The following is a 21,211-nucleotide window of genomic DNA, read 5'->3' as shown; positions in this document are numbered from 1 at the left end:
ACAGCTTAAGATTACAAGGTTTCAAAGTTAGCTTCTATTCTCCATTTCTACTATCTTTAACATAAAAATGTTACAGCAAATGAATGTTTCCTCAGCAGGTACTCACCACAATTAGATGGAATATGAATTCACTGGTCCTATCCTCCTCAACTTTTCATTCACAAGTTCTGATTCTGTATTAAACCCAACAGTTATACATGGGTATTCCTAGGTAAAAGTTTTCTAAGGCTACTCCCAAATTACACTTTGCATTACACATCCACAAGACTAACACATCCGAGGCCATGGACACAGGCAGAATCTTGACATTCATGGATGGAGTTCTTAAAAGCCTAAGGGATGTAGGCTTTATCTGAGTTTGCTGAAATTCCAGGTCCCCTGCACTAGTGTGCATGCCAGAAGACAAAAGATGAGAGCCTTTGGAACATCAAATATCTATGTTAAGGAGCTTATTCCTAATGAACCCAAGAAATTTTTTTAAGTGAGTCTTTTTTCAGAAAACTAGTCTGTGGGCATTCCTTTTTCCAAAAACAAAATGCTTCTACTATAGGATGTTACCAACCCTCTTTTAAACTACTGTGATCACATCTAGGATAAGACTTAAGCAGTGGTCTTGGTCTACCCCTACAGTGTGCTTTAAGTCCTGAAAATGATCAAAGCTTAAATTTTAATCTCTTCCTTGTTCTGGTCGATACCCCTTCTCCTACCATGTCAATCCTGAAATAGCAAAAAATCTACTGTTTTATGCAAGATACAAAATAATTAGGAATAATTAATTCTAAATAAAAAAAATTCTAAATAAAATTCTAAACAAAAAATTCTAAAAATTATTCATTAAATAATGAATTTAATATTCATTAAATATGATTAAATTCAAATTTAGCTCTGAATTATTTATTTCCAATTATAGTTCTAAATATAATTTCCATTATATCCAACACCTGGATATAATAAAATAAAAAGTCGCCAGGTTCTGTCACAGAAATGGCTATGCAGGTCTAGCCATTGCTTCTGCATGAACTATTCCAGTTGATAGAATTTACATGGAAGTCCTCAAAATTATTTCAGTAGAGAACCCTTAAGCCACAGTCATATACAACCGTCACCCAAAACAAAGATTGTTCTTCAGGCATATGTAGTAGCAGTATAGTAATAAGAAAAGATTGTCCTTGATAGTATCCAATATTTTTTTGTTGTAGATAACAAAACCTTACATATTTTATAAAGAGATTCTTGACCACCTCCTCCATTGTCTTTGAACTGATTATATACAAGAAATGTTTAATGAATTTGTTACATATTGTAACATTCTCCTTTGTAATAAGAATTTGGCACTTATCCAAATAGTTTGGTTGTCGTAACAGCTGCTAGTTAAACTGCCATACCTCTGCCCTTCATGCTTCTGGAACTCCAATCTTCACCAGAGTAGGCAGCCCTTTCAGCTAGCTGTACGCCAAGGTTATTGTGCCATCTCCCCAACAGTTCTCCCCATGAATATAAGATCTTCTCAGGACAATACTTGGACTCATCACCTATATCATTTGAAAATTCATTATCACTTTCTTCTTCTGGCTCATCCTCCTATGACAACACTAGTTGGAATGACTGGTTCTTTCTTCTCAGAGACTTCTATAGAGTCACTACTATCTCATAGATGGCATCTCCAGCCCTGGTATGGGCTCTCTCTTCCCTCAGACTATCTGAGTTTCCTAAAGAAAATCTCAGTGAAAGTCTTTTTGCTTAAGTACCAGAAGCGCTCTCTATATAAGTACACCAACATCCTTAGCAAGAAGTGGACTGGCTCTACCACTTTAATGACCATATCCATGGCTAGAGTCATGAACACCCTTTTATTGTTAAGATTTCTTCGTTAAGTACCAAAATTGTAGGTATGTTGGAGTTTCACTTTCTGGTAATAACTTAAGTTCTTTTCATCACAGCTCTTTCCTATGGATTTGATAGCCAATATATGTATGTCACTGTTCTTCACTTTTTGATCTGAACTGAGTAACATTCCAAAATCTCTTTCAATTACTAGTTCTTTGTTGCTCAGTTGTTGCATTGTGATTACAAGCTTCTTTTCAAATCCTTGTCTCAAATTTGAATTAAAATTTCTCTTTCTTTATCCTTAGGCATAGGACTGCTGTTTCCTTTTCCAACCACCTTCTCTGACTTCCAAAGAGATACTAAAGTTAAATAAATCATTATTGGGGGTAGGGAAAACAGAGTCCTTTATATCTGACACTTGCCTGGAAGAATGTTTAAAAAACTGTAAAAAATTCTGCTGACTGCTTCTTGAATATCACAGGAGAAAATGTGTATCTGAAAGTCTTCTCTCCCATGACAGTTCTCTGTAAATGTGAAACAATCACTTTCTGTTGTCCTATCATAGACACTTGGACAAAACTATATTTTGTAGATTTGGAATAAAGCAATTTCCATATTGCAAGGTTGGTTTATTATTTCTATGGATCTTTCTGGAACATCTGGCATGTAGAAAGTGATAAGGAACAGAAACTGGCTCGAATATTTCATGGTTGCTATTGTTTATAAAACTTCTACTTCATTTCTAGGAGAAGAAACTTTCATCCAACCTAAGTAAGTCAATTTATTAAATAAAATAGAATCTTCCTCTGGTGGTTCACTGAGAATGGAAACTTTTGTATTATAAGAAATCCATACTAACTGTAGAAAAGGCCTATTTTCTTGCTTGGCTGAAACATTGGTAAACAAATGTTCATTAAGAAGGTGGTTTTCACTTTTTTTTTTTTTTTTTTTTTGGAATTCCTCAGAATCTCTTCTATTGCCTTAGCGCTAAATGTTCATTATTGGAGACTATTTTTAATTGAGATTTTCATTATCTTTTGTAGAAGCATTATTTGCTTACTAAGGTACCAAAACAAATTCTTCACTGTGTGGTCACAGAATCAAATGAGCCACAAACCCATAATGAAGCTCTGACCTCCATTTCAGGACTGCAAACTTCTCTTGCCACATATACCTACTAGCCCAAACATGTGCAGTGGCAGTCCCAACTCTTCATCCTCAGCTGCAGTGCCCTCCTGCCTCAGCCCAGCTGTTCATTATGCTTCCACTACTGGCTGCCCCAGGGAAGAGGAAGCAAGAAGTAAGGGAGGGAAGCCAAGTGAGCATGACGGCACTAAAAATTCTAATAGAAAGAAATTACATTGACCAGTGCTTTGGGAATATTCTGAGAAAGAGGAAAGAGAGAATCTAGAGATCTAGTTAAAAGGATAATTCAATAATCTGAGAGAAGAAAGCATGATAGTTTATGAGATTAGTTAGGAAGTCAGAAATGAGATATGAAGAGGTAAAACTGACACAACTTGGTAAGAATCTATTAAAATAGTTCATATGTGCAGTAATGGGCAGCTATTTGAGGTTATTGTCAGAAGAGAGAAGGAAAGGATATGAGATATTCTGAAGTATCAGAATTTCAGTCTGTAAGCATTTATTAAATTCCTACTGTGCACCCAGCAGATAAAAACCCTAGGCCATTATTACTCATTTGAACAGTAAGAGTTGGGAAAGATCAATGAAAATAATACATGGGAGATTATTGCTACATCAAGGAAGATAGTGTAGAAAAATGAGAAAAGGGTTATAAAGAGTCTAAGAATATTCCTAACTATAGAGGGTAGAAATAGGATGAAGAACAATTAAAAATAAAAAATAAAGAAGGAATAGTCAGAAACTACAAAGTCATGGAAGGAAGAAGTGTTTTGTTATAGGTGCAACCTGCTAGTGGCTGCTGGGTGTTATGGGAGCCAGACACCTAGTGGCTGCTAGGGATCTGATTCTGATTAGCAGAACAGATCCCTTCATGTGAGAGGATGATAACGATATAAGGAGACTGAGAGGCAGTTGCAGTTCCCTGACATCTCTCCTCTTCTCTCTTGCCTTCAATTTATTTCATTCCCAATTCACAAGCAACATCTGCATCAGTAAAGGCTGCTTTGCAATTCCTTCAAGTGTGTTATATTCACAGATGTGGGGGAGTATCCTTTCACACTTAGGTGTGGTCCTTAACAGTGTTTCAAGAAAATGTGGATGACAGTGCCAAATTCTGTATAAGTCAAGGAGAATGAGAAGGGACAAAACATAATGGGAATTCACGATGACTGGTGATTTTCCACAGAATATCAAGAGTGAAAGAGAGATTTTAAAGGGTTAAACAAGTATATAGTAAGAAGTAGCAAGGAGGGAAAAGTGCTTTTTTCTTCTTCAGAAGTTTGACGATAAAAAGGAAACTGAAAGATGGCTAAGAAGCCATTCTAATTAAAGATAGATTTCCTATGTTTGTATTTTTTTTTTCATTTGTTTTAGACAAAAAGGCTGAGGCCTTTCTTTAGAGAAAATGAGCAGTAGAGACTAAAATGCAATAGAGGAAATAATAATCCCTTACCCCTTTACCTTCTTAGATGTTTTTTTCAGTTTACCAAAGCTCCTTGAATATTTCTGTGGATCTAGGAGCTAATTCATGTAGGCAAGACCATCCTGCAAGAACACACATCATAACTCTTCCATTCTTATTCTATCTTATATCACTCTTCATGCTCTCATAAATTTACCACAAGAAGTCCACCAAACATGGTGTCTACCTTGTGTTCTTTTGTTATTCTGTAGTTAGCAATAGTGCACACAAACTATTCACTGTTTATCTTTTGCTCTCATTATGTGATTAGCCAATTTTTTGTTTCTAGTATTTCAGTGAAATCTTTTACACATCTATATATTTTGTAATTCTTTATTTTTAACGTATTATATAGCCTGTTCATACACTATGCATCTATCTTTCCATTACCCAATTTATACTCAACTTCTATTTTTCATAAACTGAAATCACATAACTCACTGCCAACATATGAATGGAACACTTTTGTTAAAAAGATGGAGTATGTTTCAGGGAGAAGCATGAAATCATTAAAAGAATTTTATTATTCCAGAAGGCAATTCAGCCCATTCTTTCTTCTTCTGTTCAATTCATGAAATTGACACAAAATTTACATCAATAGTAAAGAAGTATTTTAATTATTCATAAACCTGTAGGAACTTCTCTCCTTGCCAGAAGCAGAGTAGTAAATAACCTTTTGATTTATCTTAGTGATAGTTCATTTCTCAAAGGTTTGAAGCATCAAAGTAAAAATGCTAATCTGTATTTTATTATCACTAAAATTGGTTGCTAGAGTGACCATTTGTCTTCTAATATAATGCCAGGCACTGTGGTAAGTACTTTACAAATATCTTTTTTTCTCATTTTATAAAACCAAGTAGCTTAATATGGATCAAGATTTTGGGAAAGTTAATTCCAAAGAATTCAGAGGCAGGCTAGCTATGATCTCAATTATTAAAATCTTAGAAAAGAAGTCAGGCCAGGAACGACAGAGAACTTCAAAGAATCAAAATTTGAAGAAAGGAAACAAAAGCATTAAGGAAGAAAAAAAAGAATTGTCTTAAAAGATCAATGAGGATGCACTGGGAACATAATCATGAAATTGGATATATTAAGAGGAAAAGGAAAATCAAAGAAAAAATAACATGACTGCTTGGAGAAAATGAGACAATGATCTTTGACAATACGGAGAAAGGTACAACTTCTAGAGCCTTATGAAATTTTTGTCCTGTGTCAAGCAGAATGGCCTTTCATTGGAAATGATAAGTTGATAATAAGCTTAAGTAAAAATACAGTAAGAGAAAACCTAGCTGACCTTGATGAATTCAAACTACCTGACCCAGAACTACAGCCTTCAGGCATCGAAAATGGAGAATAAGCTTGTTGAGCCAACTGTCCATGATACTCTGAAAGATCATAAGAATGGAAGAAAGAGTGTACAGAATCTGAGAAAGGCAAATATCCCCATATTCAAAAATGAGAAAAGAATAAAGTTAATATACCATAAGGCAGGGAGTTAAATCTAGAACAGCACATTTAAAAGGTGTTGGCTGAATCAAGATTAGACTAAATATATATTTTTTTTTGCTAAGGTATCCATTCTCAATGATTAAGTGACATGCCCAGGGTCACACAGCTAGGAAGTGTTAAGTGTGAGGCAAGATTTGAACTCAAGTCCTCCCGACTTCAGGTGTGGCACTCTATCCATTGCACCATTCAGTAGCCCCTAAAATTATTTCTTAATAGATTACCATTCTTTCTCTGCCTTTCTCTCACTGAGTCTGTCTCTGTCTTTCTCCCTCACTTTCTGATACTGTTACTAACCTGGCAGATTGAACAAATGCAGGTTTACCAGGGATTTTAGCAAAGTGTTTGATACAGTATCTCACACTTGTGGAAAAATGTGTAAAGATTTAGAGAATGATACAATTAAATGGATATGTAACTGGATGAATTGCCAGATTCTTAAAGAACAGCTCTAATGCTTCAGTGTCAGCACGGACATGGTAGAAAGTTTCCAATAAAATGCCTAAGAACAATATGTTCTTGCTTCTTAGATCTTTTCAGAGCTGTTTTAATAACAAAGAACTTAGTAAAGGATAAGCCTTAATTTTGACTTCTTTAATAGTTTAGTACCTTGTACTGTCTTCAGAGGAAAAAACCCACTGATTTAAATTTAGTTTTCTAAACTTGTTTCAGGGTTTCCTATTTCTGCAATCAGCTGAACATATGTATATTTTCAGATACCTTAATTAAGGAGTTCTATTAAAATAGGATTGTGATGCCCAAATGATTTCCCAGATGGAGAATTGTGAATGTCTTACATTTTCATTTCTCTTTAGAAGATCTTCATCATTGTAAAAAGGCAAATTGGTCACCATCCATCCAGTGCATAACTTAATCACACCCATCAATTGTGGACTCCCTGCAAACACAGCTGCAACTGGAGCCTGCCTTCTGCAAAAACAACATTAATTTACATATTAAACAGACAAGTATAGTGTTTAAAACAGTATTTTATACCAACAGTAAAAGACAAGCAAACTATACGTTTTACACAGTATCATTCTTTCTGCTTAGTAATCATAGAAGCAGGGTTGCTCAATGTTATTAGCAAATCTAGAATTTCAAGATGACTTTTAAGATGTTTCTACACAGAAAGAAAGAATAAGTAGTGGGGCTACAATTTGAGATCATATAGTTCATAACAAGGATTTACACATACAAAATATAATTATAAAAGCACAAAGATCAATTAAAAAATAAAGATGCTTACTTTTGCTCAAAATATTTTGAGAATTTCTTTTTTTGGGAACTCTATTGAGAAGCAGTGTAATAGGTCACAGAAGACGACTCAGTCTTGTGATTAATTATAGGTCTCCCATGTTTTTACTAAAGAGTATAATATAGCATGAGATACAATATGAGGCACAGCCTTCCCTGACTCTGAATGACTATTTAAAAAAAATAAAAACCTCAAAACAATAAGGATACATTTTTTTTAAAGTTTCATTTTTTTAAAAGCATTTCACAGTAGAAGAGATCCTTAGAAATTATTTAATTCAATATCCTCACCATTATAGATGGAAATACAGAGGCCTAGAGAGACGAATTTACTTGCCTAAGGTCATACTTCTCGTTATTAGAAGACCTGAGATAAAATAGATGACGACTCCCAATCCAGAGCTGTTTCCACAGTACAAGTTTCCTCTCTTAGTTCAGGCATCTGAGACCAATGACAAATCTAATTCAATTTTACAAATAATTTATTAAAAGCTTTTCAGATATAAGGTACTCTTTTGAGCAATTCCAACAAATACTGTGTAAGGGACAATTGTCATTTGGATGTACAAATTATGTTTTGTTTGCTTATGAGAAAGTAATTACATATAATTTTATTTGTTTGGTCTACTGAATTCTAAGCTGCTAAAATGGGTAGTTACTTGGTTTTCTTCTTACATCACCACAGTGTCTGGTATGAAGTAGATATTAAAGATTAAAGACTGATTTTTAAAAATGCCCCAGGGTATGCAAATTGAGCACCTTTTAAACTTTTATTCATTGCATTCTTTCCCATTTCACAAATTTTGTTTTTCAGTGAATTGGTGTCTTTTTCATATCTCTTTTGTAAGGCATTATATGCTTTTTCCATTCCTTCTTGCAATGATCTCATTTCATTTCCCCATTTTTCTTCTCTTTTGAGATCCTTTATATAATCTTCCATGAAAGCTTTGTGAAATGGAGACTTGCTCATGTCTCCCTTTGAGGCTTCTTCTGGAGATGCTTTGCCTTTAGGAACCTCAGGATTTGAGGTCTGTTCTTCTCTCTCTCCATAAAAGCTGTCTATGGTGAGAGTTCTTTTTGGTTTTTAATTCATTTTTTTAAGGCTTGAGGTCTGTTCAATGCAAAGGAGCTACAGCTGCTTTAATTTGTCCTGGGGCAGTTCTGCTGATTGATTTCCAGTGCTGGGTAATGGTGGCTAGGTCTGGCATTCTTCCTGGGCTCAGTGTTTTACAATTTGCCTTTTGTAACAAATCTGCCAAAACGCTTGCCACCACGACAGAGTATCCTAAGAGACTCACAGAAGATTCCCAGGTGCATGGAAGCTGCAATGCTCTGACTCCCTGCCCCAGCTTCTTGCCCTGTTGCTGCAGTCTGGGCTCGACAGATTGTCCCCTGGCCTATTTGAAACAGACCTGTTCTGAAGTTCTTCCAAGGTATCTTATTCTGGGAATGTGTTGTATGATTCTTTGGCTCCAGGACCAGTTTAGAGGCTTATTCTATTGTTAGTTTGAGAGAAGGTCAGAGGAGGTCACAAAAAGTTGTGTCTTCTCTCCTCCCCTTGAAATTCCCCACCTTTTAAACTTTTAAACAGCCAAAAGCATTCACTGCTATTAGGCTCTCAGTGTCCATATATGTATATATTAAGGATAACCATTGGTAAAGGGAGGCTCATAATTTTGCTTGAAAATGAGAGACTGGATGAGAGTTATAAAAGTGGTGATCTAGAGCAAATATAAACTTCCTTAAAAAGATGTATATTTTTAAAAAAAGATATTTATTAAAGTTATCTTTTAAAAAGCAGATAAATGTATTATGGTGAATAATAAGGGCTGAACAAATGGTCAAGTTACAGATATCTTAGATAAAGTTCAGAGAGGAATTATCAAGTATATTGAAAACAAAAAAGAAGTAAGGTAAGTTCAAATGGAAGACAGAGACAAAATTAACAATATGAAGAAAAAGGTAGTATGAGATGACTGATATCCTTTAACTTACTATATAGCTAGTATGGTATAGTAAGATTACTTTAATATTAGCAAATTGGTCTTTCTGTTTCACCTTAGATCCGTGACTTTATTAATGAAGTGAATTCCTGTTGAGGAAGTTCCTTCTAACAAGAGATCCATAAAATCTCAGCAACTTAATAGATTCAGAAATGTCTGGGATATTGAGAGGTTAAGTGACTGGTCAGTATGATTCAAACAAAGGACTCCAACCCACATGGCCCTGATTCCTCTCCTTTTTTTTTTTTTTTTTTTTTTTGACAAGGCAATTGGGATTAGGTGATTTGCCCAAGGTCACATAGCTAAGTGTTAAGTATCTGAGACCAGATTTGAACTCGGGTCAGCCTGACTCCAGGGCTGGTGCTTAGTCACTGCACCATTTAGCTATCTCCATAGTCCTGGTGCTTAAGGCTTGCTTTCCTTATACTGTGTTCCATATCTGAAGGGGCATGAATAATAATGAGAATAGTTTATATAAACACTTGAAGTTCAGTGAGGAGAATAAACAAAAAAGATTTGAAGTGCTTCAAAGTTTACAATGCTAAGTATCATTTTATCTTTACCTAAACTAATTTTCTGCTAATATTTTGTTACATCCAGTTCATAAGTCAATAAACATTTCTGAAGGGTCTACTCTGTGGTTGGCATTGTACTATTCCACTTTTACCTCTTCATATGACTTGTCTAAGCACATGGCTAATGCACAGTTCTGATCACGTCACTCATCCATTAAAAATCCTCCAGAGATCTTCAATACCACATGAAGTATAAGCTGAGGTTGGTACTCAAAGCTTGCATATTATGGTTGACCCTACCTTTCCAGGCCTAAATAACTCCTACTGTTCTGCTACATGTCTGTATTGTAGCCAAACTGGGTTCTCATTTCCATTCCTGTCTCATTACCTCCATCCCTGTGTCTTTGGATATGCTCCTCTATGTCTGGGATAAGCTGCTCTCCCTTCATTCCCCTCTGACTTCTTTAAATGGTCTTGTCTTAAAGATTCAGCTCAGGAACCACTTCCTCAAGATGTCTTCATTGACTTCCAAAAGTGAAAGTCCTTTCTGCCTACTCAAATTTTCTTTAGTACTCAGTTGGTATCTTGCATTTGTACTTCTCTCACCAAACCTGGATCAAAGTTGTTTATATATCTTTTCTGTAAAGATCTTGAGAACAGGAACTGTCTCTTTTCTCTTTTTGGACTCTCAGTATCTCCACAAAATAGGAACTTAATAAATTTCAACGTTTTGTGGAAAAAACAAAACAAAACAAAAAAAAACCACAATTCTATAAGTTAGATAATCATAGTAACTGATATTTGGGGAGAAATTATATAAGATAATTTCTTTACAACAATGCTATGAGGTGGGTACTATTGATATGATTCCACATTACAGCCCAAGAGAGGTTAAGTAACTTAACCAAAGTCTTTTACTATGATTACTACTTAACACTAGTAAATGTAAAGAACTGGTATCTGAGTCCAGGACCAGGGTCTTCCCATCATATTGAATTATTTTATTACTAGTATATAACAGTTTCACAGAGCTGGATTTAGAGCTGGAGGGGACTTTAGCGGACATATAACTTTTTTTTTTTTTTAAACAGATGAGCCAATTGAGACCTAAAGAAGTCAAGTGATTTGACCAGCACTGCACAGGTTATATTTGCTGAACTAAATTACACATTTTACAGATAACATACTTTTTTCAGATATAATTCAAATTCACAAGTGCAGTATTTCTCAAAGTAAATTAGGTGGGGCATCTAGATGGTACAGTGGATAGAGTACCAGCCCTGAAGTCAGGAAGACCTGAGTTCAAATCTGACCTCAGACAACACTTCCTATCTGTGTAACCCTGGGCAAGTCACTTAATCCCAATTGCCTCAGGAAAAAAAAAACAAAACCCAAAAACAAAGTAAATTAGCCAAAGAAACATTTATCAAAACTACAAATTCTGATCTTAAAGTTACAATGTTTTAGATCTGAAAACTTGCTTAATTTTAAAAATCAACATGTTGAAAATTTCAAATGTTAAATATATATAACAATTAACTTTTCAGGTGAAAATATTTTCTTCTGAATCACTCATTGATGCAACAAATGAAAATTAATTGCAACAGTTAAAACACACAAAAGGTATTTTAAAATAAAATTACATAGGACAAATTATCTTATTTCTGAATTTCAATTCTTACTTTATCCAGGTCATAAGTTCCACTGTATCTGGGTCATAGAATTCTTGTAGTTCTGAAAGTTCTGTCATTATTCTTGGAAAAAACTAAAAGGCAAAGCAAAAGTCCCAAAAAGTATATATAAAAAATTAAAAATTCTAAACATTTTCATAATATTTTATTGGACCTAAGTGTAAAGAGTAATAGAGAACACAGCACAAATGAACAGTTTTCGCTGAAGCAAATAGTGTCACAGGTCTGTATTTTCTTTCAATAAAATACCTAATTTATCAAGCCTAATTCATATAGATAAGTCATTTTTATGTTGAACTTTGTGTTCAACAAAGGTCCCTCAATAATTAAATAATTATATCTATTCTGTTAAACATACTCAGATTTAATCCTAGTTTCAAATAAATGATTTTTGAAGTTATTAGCAACTTTTTAAAGCTGATACTAAGTTTCATGTGTCACATAAGTCAAGGTATTTATAGCATTTATATCTTATAGGTAACTAGAAAATTTGGAATTAGCACAGTATTTTATTCTCAATATTATTAACTTTGCTGGTATGGCTTTAGCCTCAGTGAAAATAATCCCTCAATTTTTCATTCCATCTTTACTTTCAATACCAAATTTGTTTTTTCAGATTTATTTCTTATATTAACATAGATAACGCATTTAAGACTGTGGGATCAGTGATTCATAAAATCAATTATAAAATAGTCAGTGGCTTTCCTAAGACATTTAGTTTTCCTTGAAAACCAAAAAATTATGAACTCTATATTATGACTTCTTGTAGGGTAAAATTTTCTAAAAAATAGCCACACTTACAAGTTCTAATTAATCACTAATATTTATAAAATTCATTTGTGTACGGTAAGACCACCGTATACCAGAAATTTTAAGAGCTTCAAATATGGCAAGCTAAGAAAACAAAAGGAAAGCAAATGTTACATTATGAGTATTTTACCAATCCAATTGTTTTATGACTTTAGGGAGTCTCTCATTTCACTATGTACTATTCTCTATTCTCACATTTTACTGATGGAAGCAGCTTATAGGTATGCTCTAATGAGTAAGAGATATAAGAGACTATGTTATTAATGTGTCTTAATTACAATAATAATGTTTATCATGGGTTAGGGAGAGGTATTGAATATGGGATTTCATTTCATTGGTAGAGGAGATTCTCACATAAAGAAGTTTGATCTACTAATGCAGGTTGGTACCTTCTTTGAAATTAGTCCATTTATTAGGGGAATAGCTGAATAAGTTATGATATATGAATATAAAAGAATATTACTATTCTATAAGAAATGATTTCAGAAAAACCTGAAAATCTTACATGAACAGATGCTGAGTGAACTGAGCAGAACCAGGACACTGTATATAATAACAGCAAAATTATGTGATGGTTAGCCATGGTTAAGACTTGGCTCTTCTCAGCAATACAATGATTCAACTGATCCCAAGACATTTGGGATAGAAAATGCAATCCACACCCAGAGAGAGATGTATGGAGGCTGAATACAGATTGAAGCATATTATTTTCAACTTTTGCTTTTGTTTTTTCCTAATGGTTTTCCTCTTTTGTTCTGATTTTTCTTTTACAATATGAATATTGTGAAATATGGAAATATGCTTAAAATGATATGTACACATATAATCTACATCAGATTGCTTGTTGTCTTAGGGGGAAGAGGTAAGAGAAAGGAGAAAAAAAACTGGAACTCAAAATCTTATAACAATGAATGTTGAAAACTATCTTTACATGTAACTGGAAAAATTACTACTGAAAAAAAAAAAAACAACCTTAAGTCTTAATAGTTGTCAAATTCAAAATAGAAGAGGGTAGGGCAGGGGACATTAAACTGTTCATAATAATCTCTGCAGGCCATATATAAACTTAGAAAATCATATGTTAACATGTTTTATTATAATTTTATTTATTTTGTTAAATATTTTTCAATTGAATTTTACTCTGGTTATTATGTGTGTGACACCGCTAGTCTAGAACACTGACTGGACTGACTGTCCAATGTTACCCACGCCACCAGAGGTAGAACCCAGGTCTTCCTGGCATCTAAGCACATTCACTATGACAGGCTGTCACTTCAAAGATTAGATATGAACAATAAAACTGATAGGATTAAAAGTGCTAACCACTGCTTTTTTAGTAAAGACTATTTTACATACTGGATTATTAAAATTTCATTTCTTACATATACTTGACTAGAACGTTTTTTAAAAGTTGGACTTTGTTTCTATGCAAAATTACTTTGTTCCAAAGAAAGATTAAAATAGAATGGCATAAAATTTTTATTTTGTCTTTAAATAAATATCATTTATCAATCAAAAAAAAAACCATACTAGTATTAGGCAACAATTAATAATATTTTAGTTATACCAGATTGTAGTCTCAAAAGGTTCTAGCCTTTTATTATATATCTCTGAAATTATAAATACCTAGAATACTTTTCTTTATTCAATACATTACATTATGGATTTAAAAGCCTATCAATTTCTTTTTTTAAAAGAATGATTTTTTTTTTAATTTTTCAAAATACATGCAAAGATAGTTTTCAACATTTACCCTTGCAAAACCTTGTATTCCATATTTTTCTCCCTTCCTTTCCCTCTATCCTTTCCTCTAGACAGTAAGTAATTTAAATTAAATGTGAAATTCTTCTAAACATTTTCATACTTATATCATGCTTTTCAAGAAAAATCAGATTAAAAGGGGAAAAAATGAGAAAAAACAAACAAGCAAGCAAACCAACAACAAAGGCGAAAATACTATGTTGTGATCCACATTTAGTTCCTATAGTCCTCTCTCTGCATGCAGATGGCTCTCTCCATCACAAGATTATTGGAACTGATCTGAATCAGGTCATTGTTGAAAAAAACCAAGTCCATTCCAGTTGATCATCACATAATCTTGTTATTGCTGTATACAATGTACTCTTGGTTCTGCTCATTTCATTTAACATCAGTTTATGTAAGTCTCTCCAGGCTTTTCTGAAATCAGCAAACTTCATACCATTATTGATTCAGCTATTCCCCAACTGATGGGCATCCATTCAGAGAAAGCCTATTAAATTTCTACCACAATATAATAATGGTTATATTAATTTTTAAATGATGAAAAAAATCTTACCTCTTTCCATAAGCTGAAACCTATAATAGTAGGTACAGCCATGCTCAGAATAAGAGCCTAAGACATTAAAACAAAAAGGATCACATATTACTAAGCTTTTCACATTCATTTATATTAATGATTATGATAAAAAAAAGTCTTAATTGCAATCTAAATATTATAGAATCTGAATTTGAAGAGATTTTAGAGGTGATATAGTATAATTTCTGAGGCAATAAGAATTTCCTCTATAATATTCTTGTTGCCCTTTACCAGTTAGTCACTTACTCTTTGTTTAAGTGCTTCTGTAATAATGAAATTAAACCCTCGAACTGCAATCAATTATAAGAAATCATCATTTTAATGATATCCTTCCTTATGCTGAATAAAAATCTGCCCCCTGTACTTGCAGTTCACTAGTTGAACATGCTATAATAATTTTTAAAAATTTTCAATCTTTCTTTTACATGAACTTTTTGTCTAGGATATTGTTAAAAGGAATAACTAAGAAACAGTTGTAAATATCTTGACTTACTACATATAAAAATGCAAACTATGGAAGAAACAAGTAGAGCAAAAGTAAAAAATTAGATGTCTTCTCCAATGCGCATATATATATATATATATATATATATATATATATATATATATATATATATATGTATAATTTCATTACATGTTTGAGTACATACCCACAGCACATGCCAGTTACTAAAAGTAATAAAAAGCTGATGAGTTAGCTGAAAAGCAGTTGAGTGACAATTATCAATGTTCTAAGATAACACTGCTATAAATTACTCTGGCTCGGTTATCAGAAGGTAAGAATCTGATTTTTTTAAACATCTATTACTGGGCTTATCTAATCTTAGAAACATTATACTAATAACTTCAACTAATTTTTGAAGACTTCTCACGATTGAATCATTTAAAATTTAAGCTTCATGTTTTTTAATCTGAGTAATCTTATTCATGCTTATTTTATTCTATGCTATTCCAATTTCATTCAATAGCAGATAGCTTATAACACAGAATAATAGCAACTCACCAAAAATATTGGGTGTACAGCCCTCAATCGAAGCCACTTGAAAAGAGTCATCCAAAGTTCAGGAGAACATACACCAAATGCTGCAAGCATGCACACATAAGGAGTCCAAAGATATTTCATGCTGGAGAAGAAAAGATGATATAAGGACGAGACACAACTTTTGGAGGAAATGATTTTTTTTTTTTCCGGTCAATACCTGAACTATGATTCTAACCCAGATGACATTGTAAAATTAGATAAGGAATAAGTCAAGTCTGGACTATGTTCGTGGGCCACACAAAAACAATGGGGCAAGCCCACAGCTAGTTTGCTGACTTCTACTATATAGGAAGGCAACAAGGTGGATCAGTGAATAAAATGCAAAGCAGAGTCAGGAAGCCTTGTCATCTTTCTAAGTCTAAATTTGGCTAAATTTTTCTAAATTTTGGTAAGAAATTTCTTACTGTGTGACCCTGGTCAAGTCACTTATCCTTTTTGCCTCAGTTTTCTCATCTGTAAAATGGACTGGTGAAGGAAATGGCAAACCACTCCAATATCCTTGCCAAGAAAATCCCAAATGGGGTGATGAAGTCACACATAACTGAATGATAAGAGCTATAGGATCAAATGAGATATATACATAAAACAATTTGCAAACAAAAGTATTATGCAACTACTAGCTATCCTTATTTGTCTAGCAAACTGAATAGCTAACTATTCCCCAATATTATCTTGCCTTCTCACCACTCTATTTGAGCAAGACATCAATCAGACTTGGAAGGTATATCTTTACACATTAAAAATTTTCTCTGCCTCTTAAGTCCAGGTTTTAGTTTTTCTACAGAGCCTTCCTTAATCCCCATGACTAAAAGAAATTCTCTTACATTTATTACAATTTCTCAGAATCTTTCCTGTGGACTTAGATATTCTCTAGATTCATAAGCATTTGTATATTTTAAAGGCATCAAACTTATCTCCTGCAAACTTTCCAAGTATAGCCTGAATCAGATTAAATTGTAATTGGGAAATGTCTGAAATAAATAAAATTACAATGAAATATGGTCATGATAATTTGTGATTTTCTAATTCAAATGTGCAACCCATATGAACTGTTTCTTTTTGAGTCTGAAACCAATGGTATATGTACCCCTTTTGACTAGATACTTTTTTTTTTAAGAGCAATGTGTTTTTCCATATTTATGTCCTTAGTGCTGTGCACATGGTAGATATTTAATTCTGGTGAAGCTAAATGATTTTCTGCAAGGCTTAGTAACTGATTGTGTAGAAGTAAGGCAAAAAGGTGAAAATGATAAAAATGTAAGGATATGAATATGAATAACACAAGCATCACCTGAAATATTCAGGTTAATTAAGCAATTTCGGAAAAATTTAGTTTTACATTAATATCTGAAAATCTACTGTGCTATCAAATTTATGTTAAATAGAATGTACATGAAAAATGATTAGGCAAATGAAGACTACAAAATAAAACTTTATCTAACTAAGGGATAGTAATTTATAAAAGACATAAGAATGAAGGAATACTCTATTAAATTTCATAATGCTGAATTGAAGAAACTAAACATTCCAAGATGTAGTCCTAGAAATCATGAGAATTTGCAAGATTTTACTTGCATAAAATTATATACACTATCCAAAGTATATTTGTGCCAAAAGAGAAAATTAATTCACTTTAAAAATAACAGAGACACTAGGTTTATATCCCAAAGAGATCTTAAAGGAGAGAAAGGGACCCATATGTGCAAAAATGTTTGTAGCAGCCCTCTTTGTAGTGGGAAGAAACTGGAAACTGAGTGGATGCCCATCAATTGGAGAATGGCTGAATAAATTATGGTATATGAATGCTATGGAATACTATTGTTCTGTAAGAAACGACTAGCAGGATGATTTCAGAGAAGCTTGGAGAGACCTACATGAACTGATACTAAGTGAAATGAGCAGTACTAGGAGATCACTATACACAGCAACAAAGACTATACGACGATCAATTCTGATGGACTTGACTCTCTTCGACATTGAGATGATTTAAACCAGTTCCACCTGTGCAGTGATGAAAAGAGCCATCTACACCCAGAGAGAGAACCATGGGAACAGTGTGTGGAACACAACATAGCATTCTCATTCTCTGTTGTTTGCTTGCATTTTGTTTTCTTTCTTAGTTTTTCTTTTCCTTCCTTCTTGATCTGATTTTTCTTGTGCAACAAGATAACTGTATAAATATGTGTGTGTGTGTATATATATATATGATTTAATATGTATTTCAACATATTGAATATCTATCAGACTACCTGCCAGCTAGGGGAGAGGTTGGGGGAGAGGAGGGGAAAATATGGAACAAAAAGTTATGCAAGGGTCAATGTTGGAAAAATTACCCATGCATATGTTTTGTAATAAAAAGCTTTAATAAAAAAAAAATTGTAAAAAAAAAAAAAAGGCTAAAATTAAATCCTTCTATCTCCCTGAAAAAACAAACAAACAAACAAAGTAAACTTGCACTTACCCTTCTAACACCATTGAAAGAGAACCCAATAAAATAGTATGAATTACATGATATACTATTTCTGGTCTTTCTCCAATTCGACCATCTTCCAGGGTAACTATTTCTTTTAAGGGCTTACCACTGTGGAAACAAATTGGATTTTTATTTTTTACAAATTCATATCCAAAAAAATCAAAGATATTTGGCCCTCTTTGAATCAAGCCATATCTCAACTAGTCAATTCCATTCAAAGAAATATCAAAAACTCGTGGAGTCTAAAAAGATCTTTTATTAGTCAAATATCTACATTTTCTAGCATTAGCCATTTAATCCAGAGAATAGACTTGGAAGGCTTTTCAGATGATTTCCAGAGAATGCCACCTGTTTTACCTGATTCTAACCTGATTCAAGAATGAAAACCAATTCAGAAAATATAATTTTTGAAAAGATTTTATGACTTCTCAAGTCAGCTTTCACTAGTAAACATTAAAATAAATGGTAGTTAATAGGATTATGGTTAAAATTAAGCCTTCACAACTAAGCATTTGCAAAAGACTATTTTAAAAAATTATGAAAATGTTTTCAAGACAATTTATCTACTAAATCACTAGTACTACCAAATCTGTAAAAGTTATACATATCTTGCCATTATCTAATTATCACACTAATAAGTGAACTTCCTTTGTAAAAGCTTATTCAAGATAGGGATCTTTCTTCCAATAATCTGAGTATAATAATAAAACATTACCATTTGAAAAGAAAATTCTATTTAACTCACAAGAGATAATCTGCTTTATTTTTACTACTGAAAATGGAAGTTTAGCAGTTACTTTTGTTACATAGTCAACTCAACATCTGAATAATCAGAAAATAATTTGTATCTATCTCACAAAGTTTCAGTACTTAATCCGATGCTAAATTTATATTTGGTTAGATGCCAAATTTTGATGGATTAAGATTAAGTTTCAATTTTTACTTATTAACTTCACAAATAACAGAATCTTACAAAGCACTGAAGGAAGAATTTAACAATATTCTTATTTACTAGACAATATAAACATACTACAAAGTAGCAACTTTATATTTATATTTCTCTACAATATTTTGGACAATGATAATGATAATGTACATTTACAAAGTGCTTTGCATAAATTTTTCTTCTTTTGATATTTCTTCTATAAGGATTATCCCCATTTTACAGATGTGGACCCTTGAAACTTCACAGTAGTGCTAAATAAGCTGCGTCTGTTCAGACAATAAGCAAGGAGCCATAGCTAGGACTCAAACTCCAGTCTTCTGAACCCAATCTTTTCCCCCTATACTTTGCTACCTCTTGGATACTTACTTGATTCTTCTGAAAATAACTTGTATCACAGAAAAAAGGCAAATAATTAAAACTAAAATGTAGAAAGGCAATAAAGATGACTGTGTCAATCGCAAAAAAAAATCCTGAGATGGAGCCTGCAGGGATTCTTGACAAAGAAGCCAATTCATTGTAAAATTCCTATAAGAGGGGGAAAAAAAGCATAACAATGAAAAGAATCCACAGGTTTTCATGTATACTTTCTTATCTTTCAATAAAAAACTGAAAACTTTGTTCTTCAAATATATCTGCAAGAGCATAACAATGAACTGTTTGTATACAGAACTTGACGCTATTTTTTTTCCAAAAGCAATGTATCTGTTATATTTGAATCCAAATTTTGTTATCTAATCATTCATTGAAGCTAACTGTCCTGGATGGGGATAATCATTTTGGTCTCATTAAGATAATATTCTAACCAAACAAAATCACTGACAACAGACATCTGTTGGCACAATGGAATTCAATTCAATTTAATGTTACTAAAAATGCCTATTTGCTGATTTGAAATTTGAGGTTAAATAAAATAATATTTTTAAACAACAGGAATTTAAAATTAAAATGTTGCACAGAAAAATGCAGCTTTGAATTAGCTTATATTTTGAATATAAACTTTAATGTAAATGTGTTTTTCAGTCATCTAAGTATGCTCTTTCTATGATAAGCCTTCTTGAGTCCTTTAGACTCACCCAGTAAAACCCATATTAATCAGGATCTCCCCTTACAACATACCACAAAGTGGTCTACAGACTTGGTTTGAAGACTGCTAAAAAGAGAAACTAAGTACATCCCAAAAAGCCCAGCCCATTTTTAGAGAGTTCTAAATGTGAATTTTTTCTTTTTTTTATTAAAGCTTTTTATTTTTTAAAACATATACATTCTTTAACATTAGTCCTTGCAAAACACTGTGTTCCAATTTTCCTTCCCTTCCCCCACATCCTCTCTTAGATGGGAATTTTTTCTTTACAAATTTGCCTTGTTGCAACTTCCACTGCTTAGTTCTACCCTCTGAACAAAAGCAAAACAGGTATAATCCCACCTGCACATGCTAACCTTTCAAACACTTGGAAGACAATTATCATGCTTCATCTCTCCTCTAGGCTAAATATTCTCACTTCTCATATAGCACCAACTAATTCTTAAAAAGGTTATAACATCTCTATCTCTGAAAAGTATACCTACACTAGACAAAGTACAGATCCTTAAAGTATTAAAATACAGATTGAATCAATTTGTATTATTAAATATTATAGTTTTTACTTACATATGACTATAATGGAAAAATAATTTGTTACATTATTTTATTTGTGCATAAATATGCTTCCTTATAAGGAAATAATCCAATATTTGCTTCATGGTTTGAGAAAGGGGAATAAAACTCAAGAGGGTTAACAAAAGAAGTGGCACTCCCACAATGTATTTGAATTCTGAGAGTTCATTACATTTGTCAGATTTTATGCAGAATCATGTACCTAGTATAGGAGAGTTCAAATTGCTTCTGATACAGGATCTTCTTTCTGGTAGAAAAGCTCCTCCTCTAAGTGTTTTAAATAAAAATCAACAAAGTAAATTTCTTTACCCAAGGATCAAACCAACTTTTCAGATGGCATTCTCAGTTCACTTAGGAAACATCCCACACTAAGCAATCTTTATTTAAAACTGTCATGCCTTTAATACTAGCCCTAAATTGTATTAATATGGCTCTTCATTCTTTTAGACACCCTCCCCCCCAACTAGTTCTATTCTTTTGTTTTATCACAATAAGGGAAAAACCAGCACTAATGTGATAGGGATTTTTAAAATTACATCTC

The 21,211-nt window shown here is 32.9% G+C and overlaps 1 protein-coding gene and 1 pseudogene across 2 annotated transcripts in view; both read right to left on the bottom strand.

Annotated features, from left to right (window-relative positions):
* Positions 1-21,211, bottom strand: part of DPY19L4 (dpy-19 like 4) — a 54,055-nt gene that overhangs the window by 6,660 nt on the left and 26,184 nt on the right. For both annotated transcript variants that reach the window (XM_051970867.1, XM_051970868.1), the window contains 6 exons: positions 19,383-19,541; positions 18,059-18,178; positions 15,559-15,679; positions 14,535-14,591; positions 11,399-11,481; positions 6,739-6,871 (listed from right to left, as the gene is read on the bottom strand). In XM_051970867.1, the coding sequence (XP_051826827.1) occupies positions 6,739-6,871; positions 11,399-11,481; positions 14,535-14,591; positions 15,559-15,679; positions 18,059-18,178; positions 19,383-19,541 (673 nt within the window). The remainder of the gene's footprint in view (positions 1-6,738; positions 6,872-11,398; positions 11,482-14,534; positions 14,592-15,558; positions 15,680-18,058; positions 18,179-19,382; positions 19,542-21,211) is intronic.
* Positions 899-5,814, bottom strand: LOC127545961 (rab GTPase-activating protein 1-like; annotated as a pseudogene).

The sequence above is a fragment of the Antechinus flavipes genome, chromosome 1, assembly GCF_016432865.1.
Source record: "Antechinus flavipes isolate AdamAnt ecotype Samford, QLD, Australia chromosome 1, AdamAnt_v2, whole genome shotgun sequence".
NCBI classification, from domain to species: domain Eukaryota; kingdom Metazoa; phylum Chordata; class Mammalia; order Dasyuromorphia; family Dasyuridae; genus Antechinus; species Antechinus flavipes.
The sequence above is the reverse complement of the archived record's forward strand: the minus strand, read 5'-3'. Positions and strand labels throughout refer to the sequence as shown.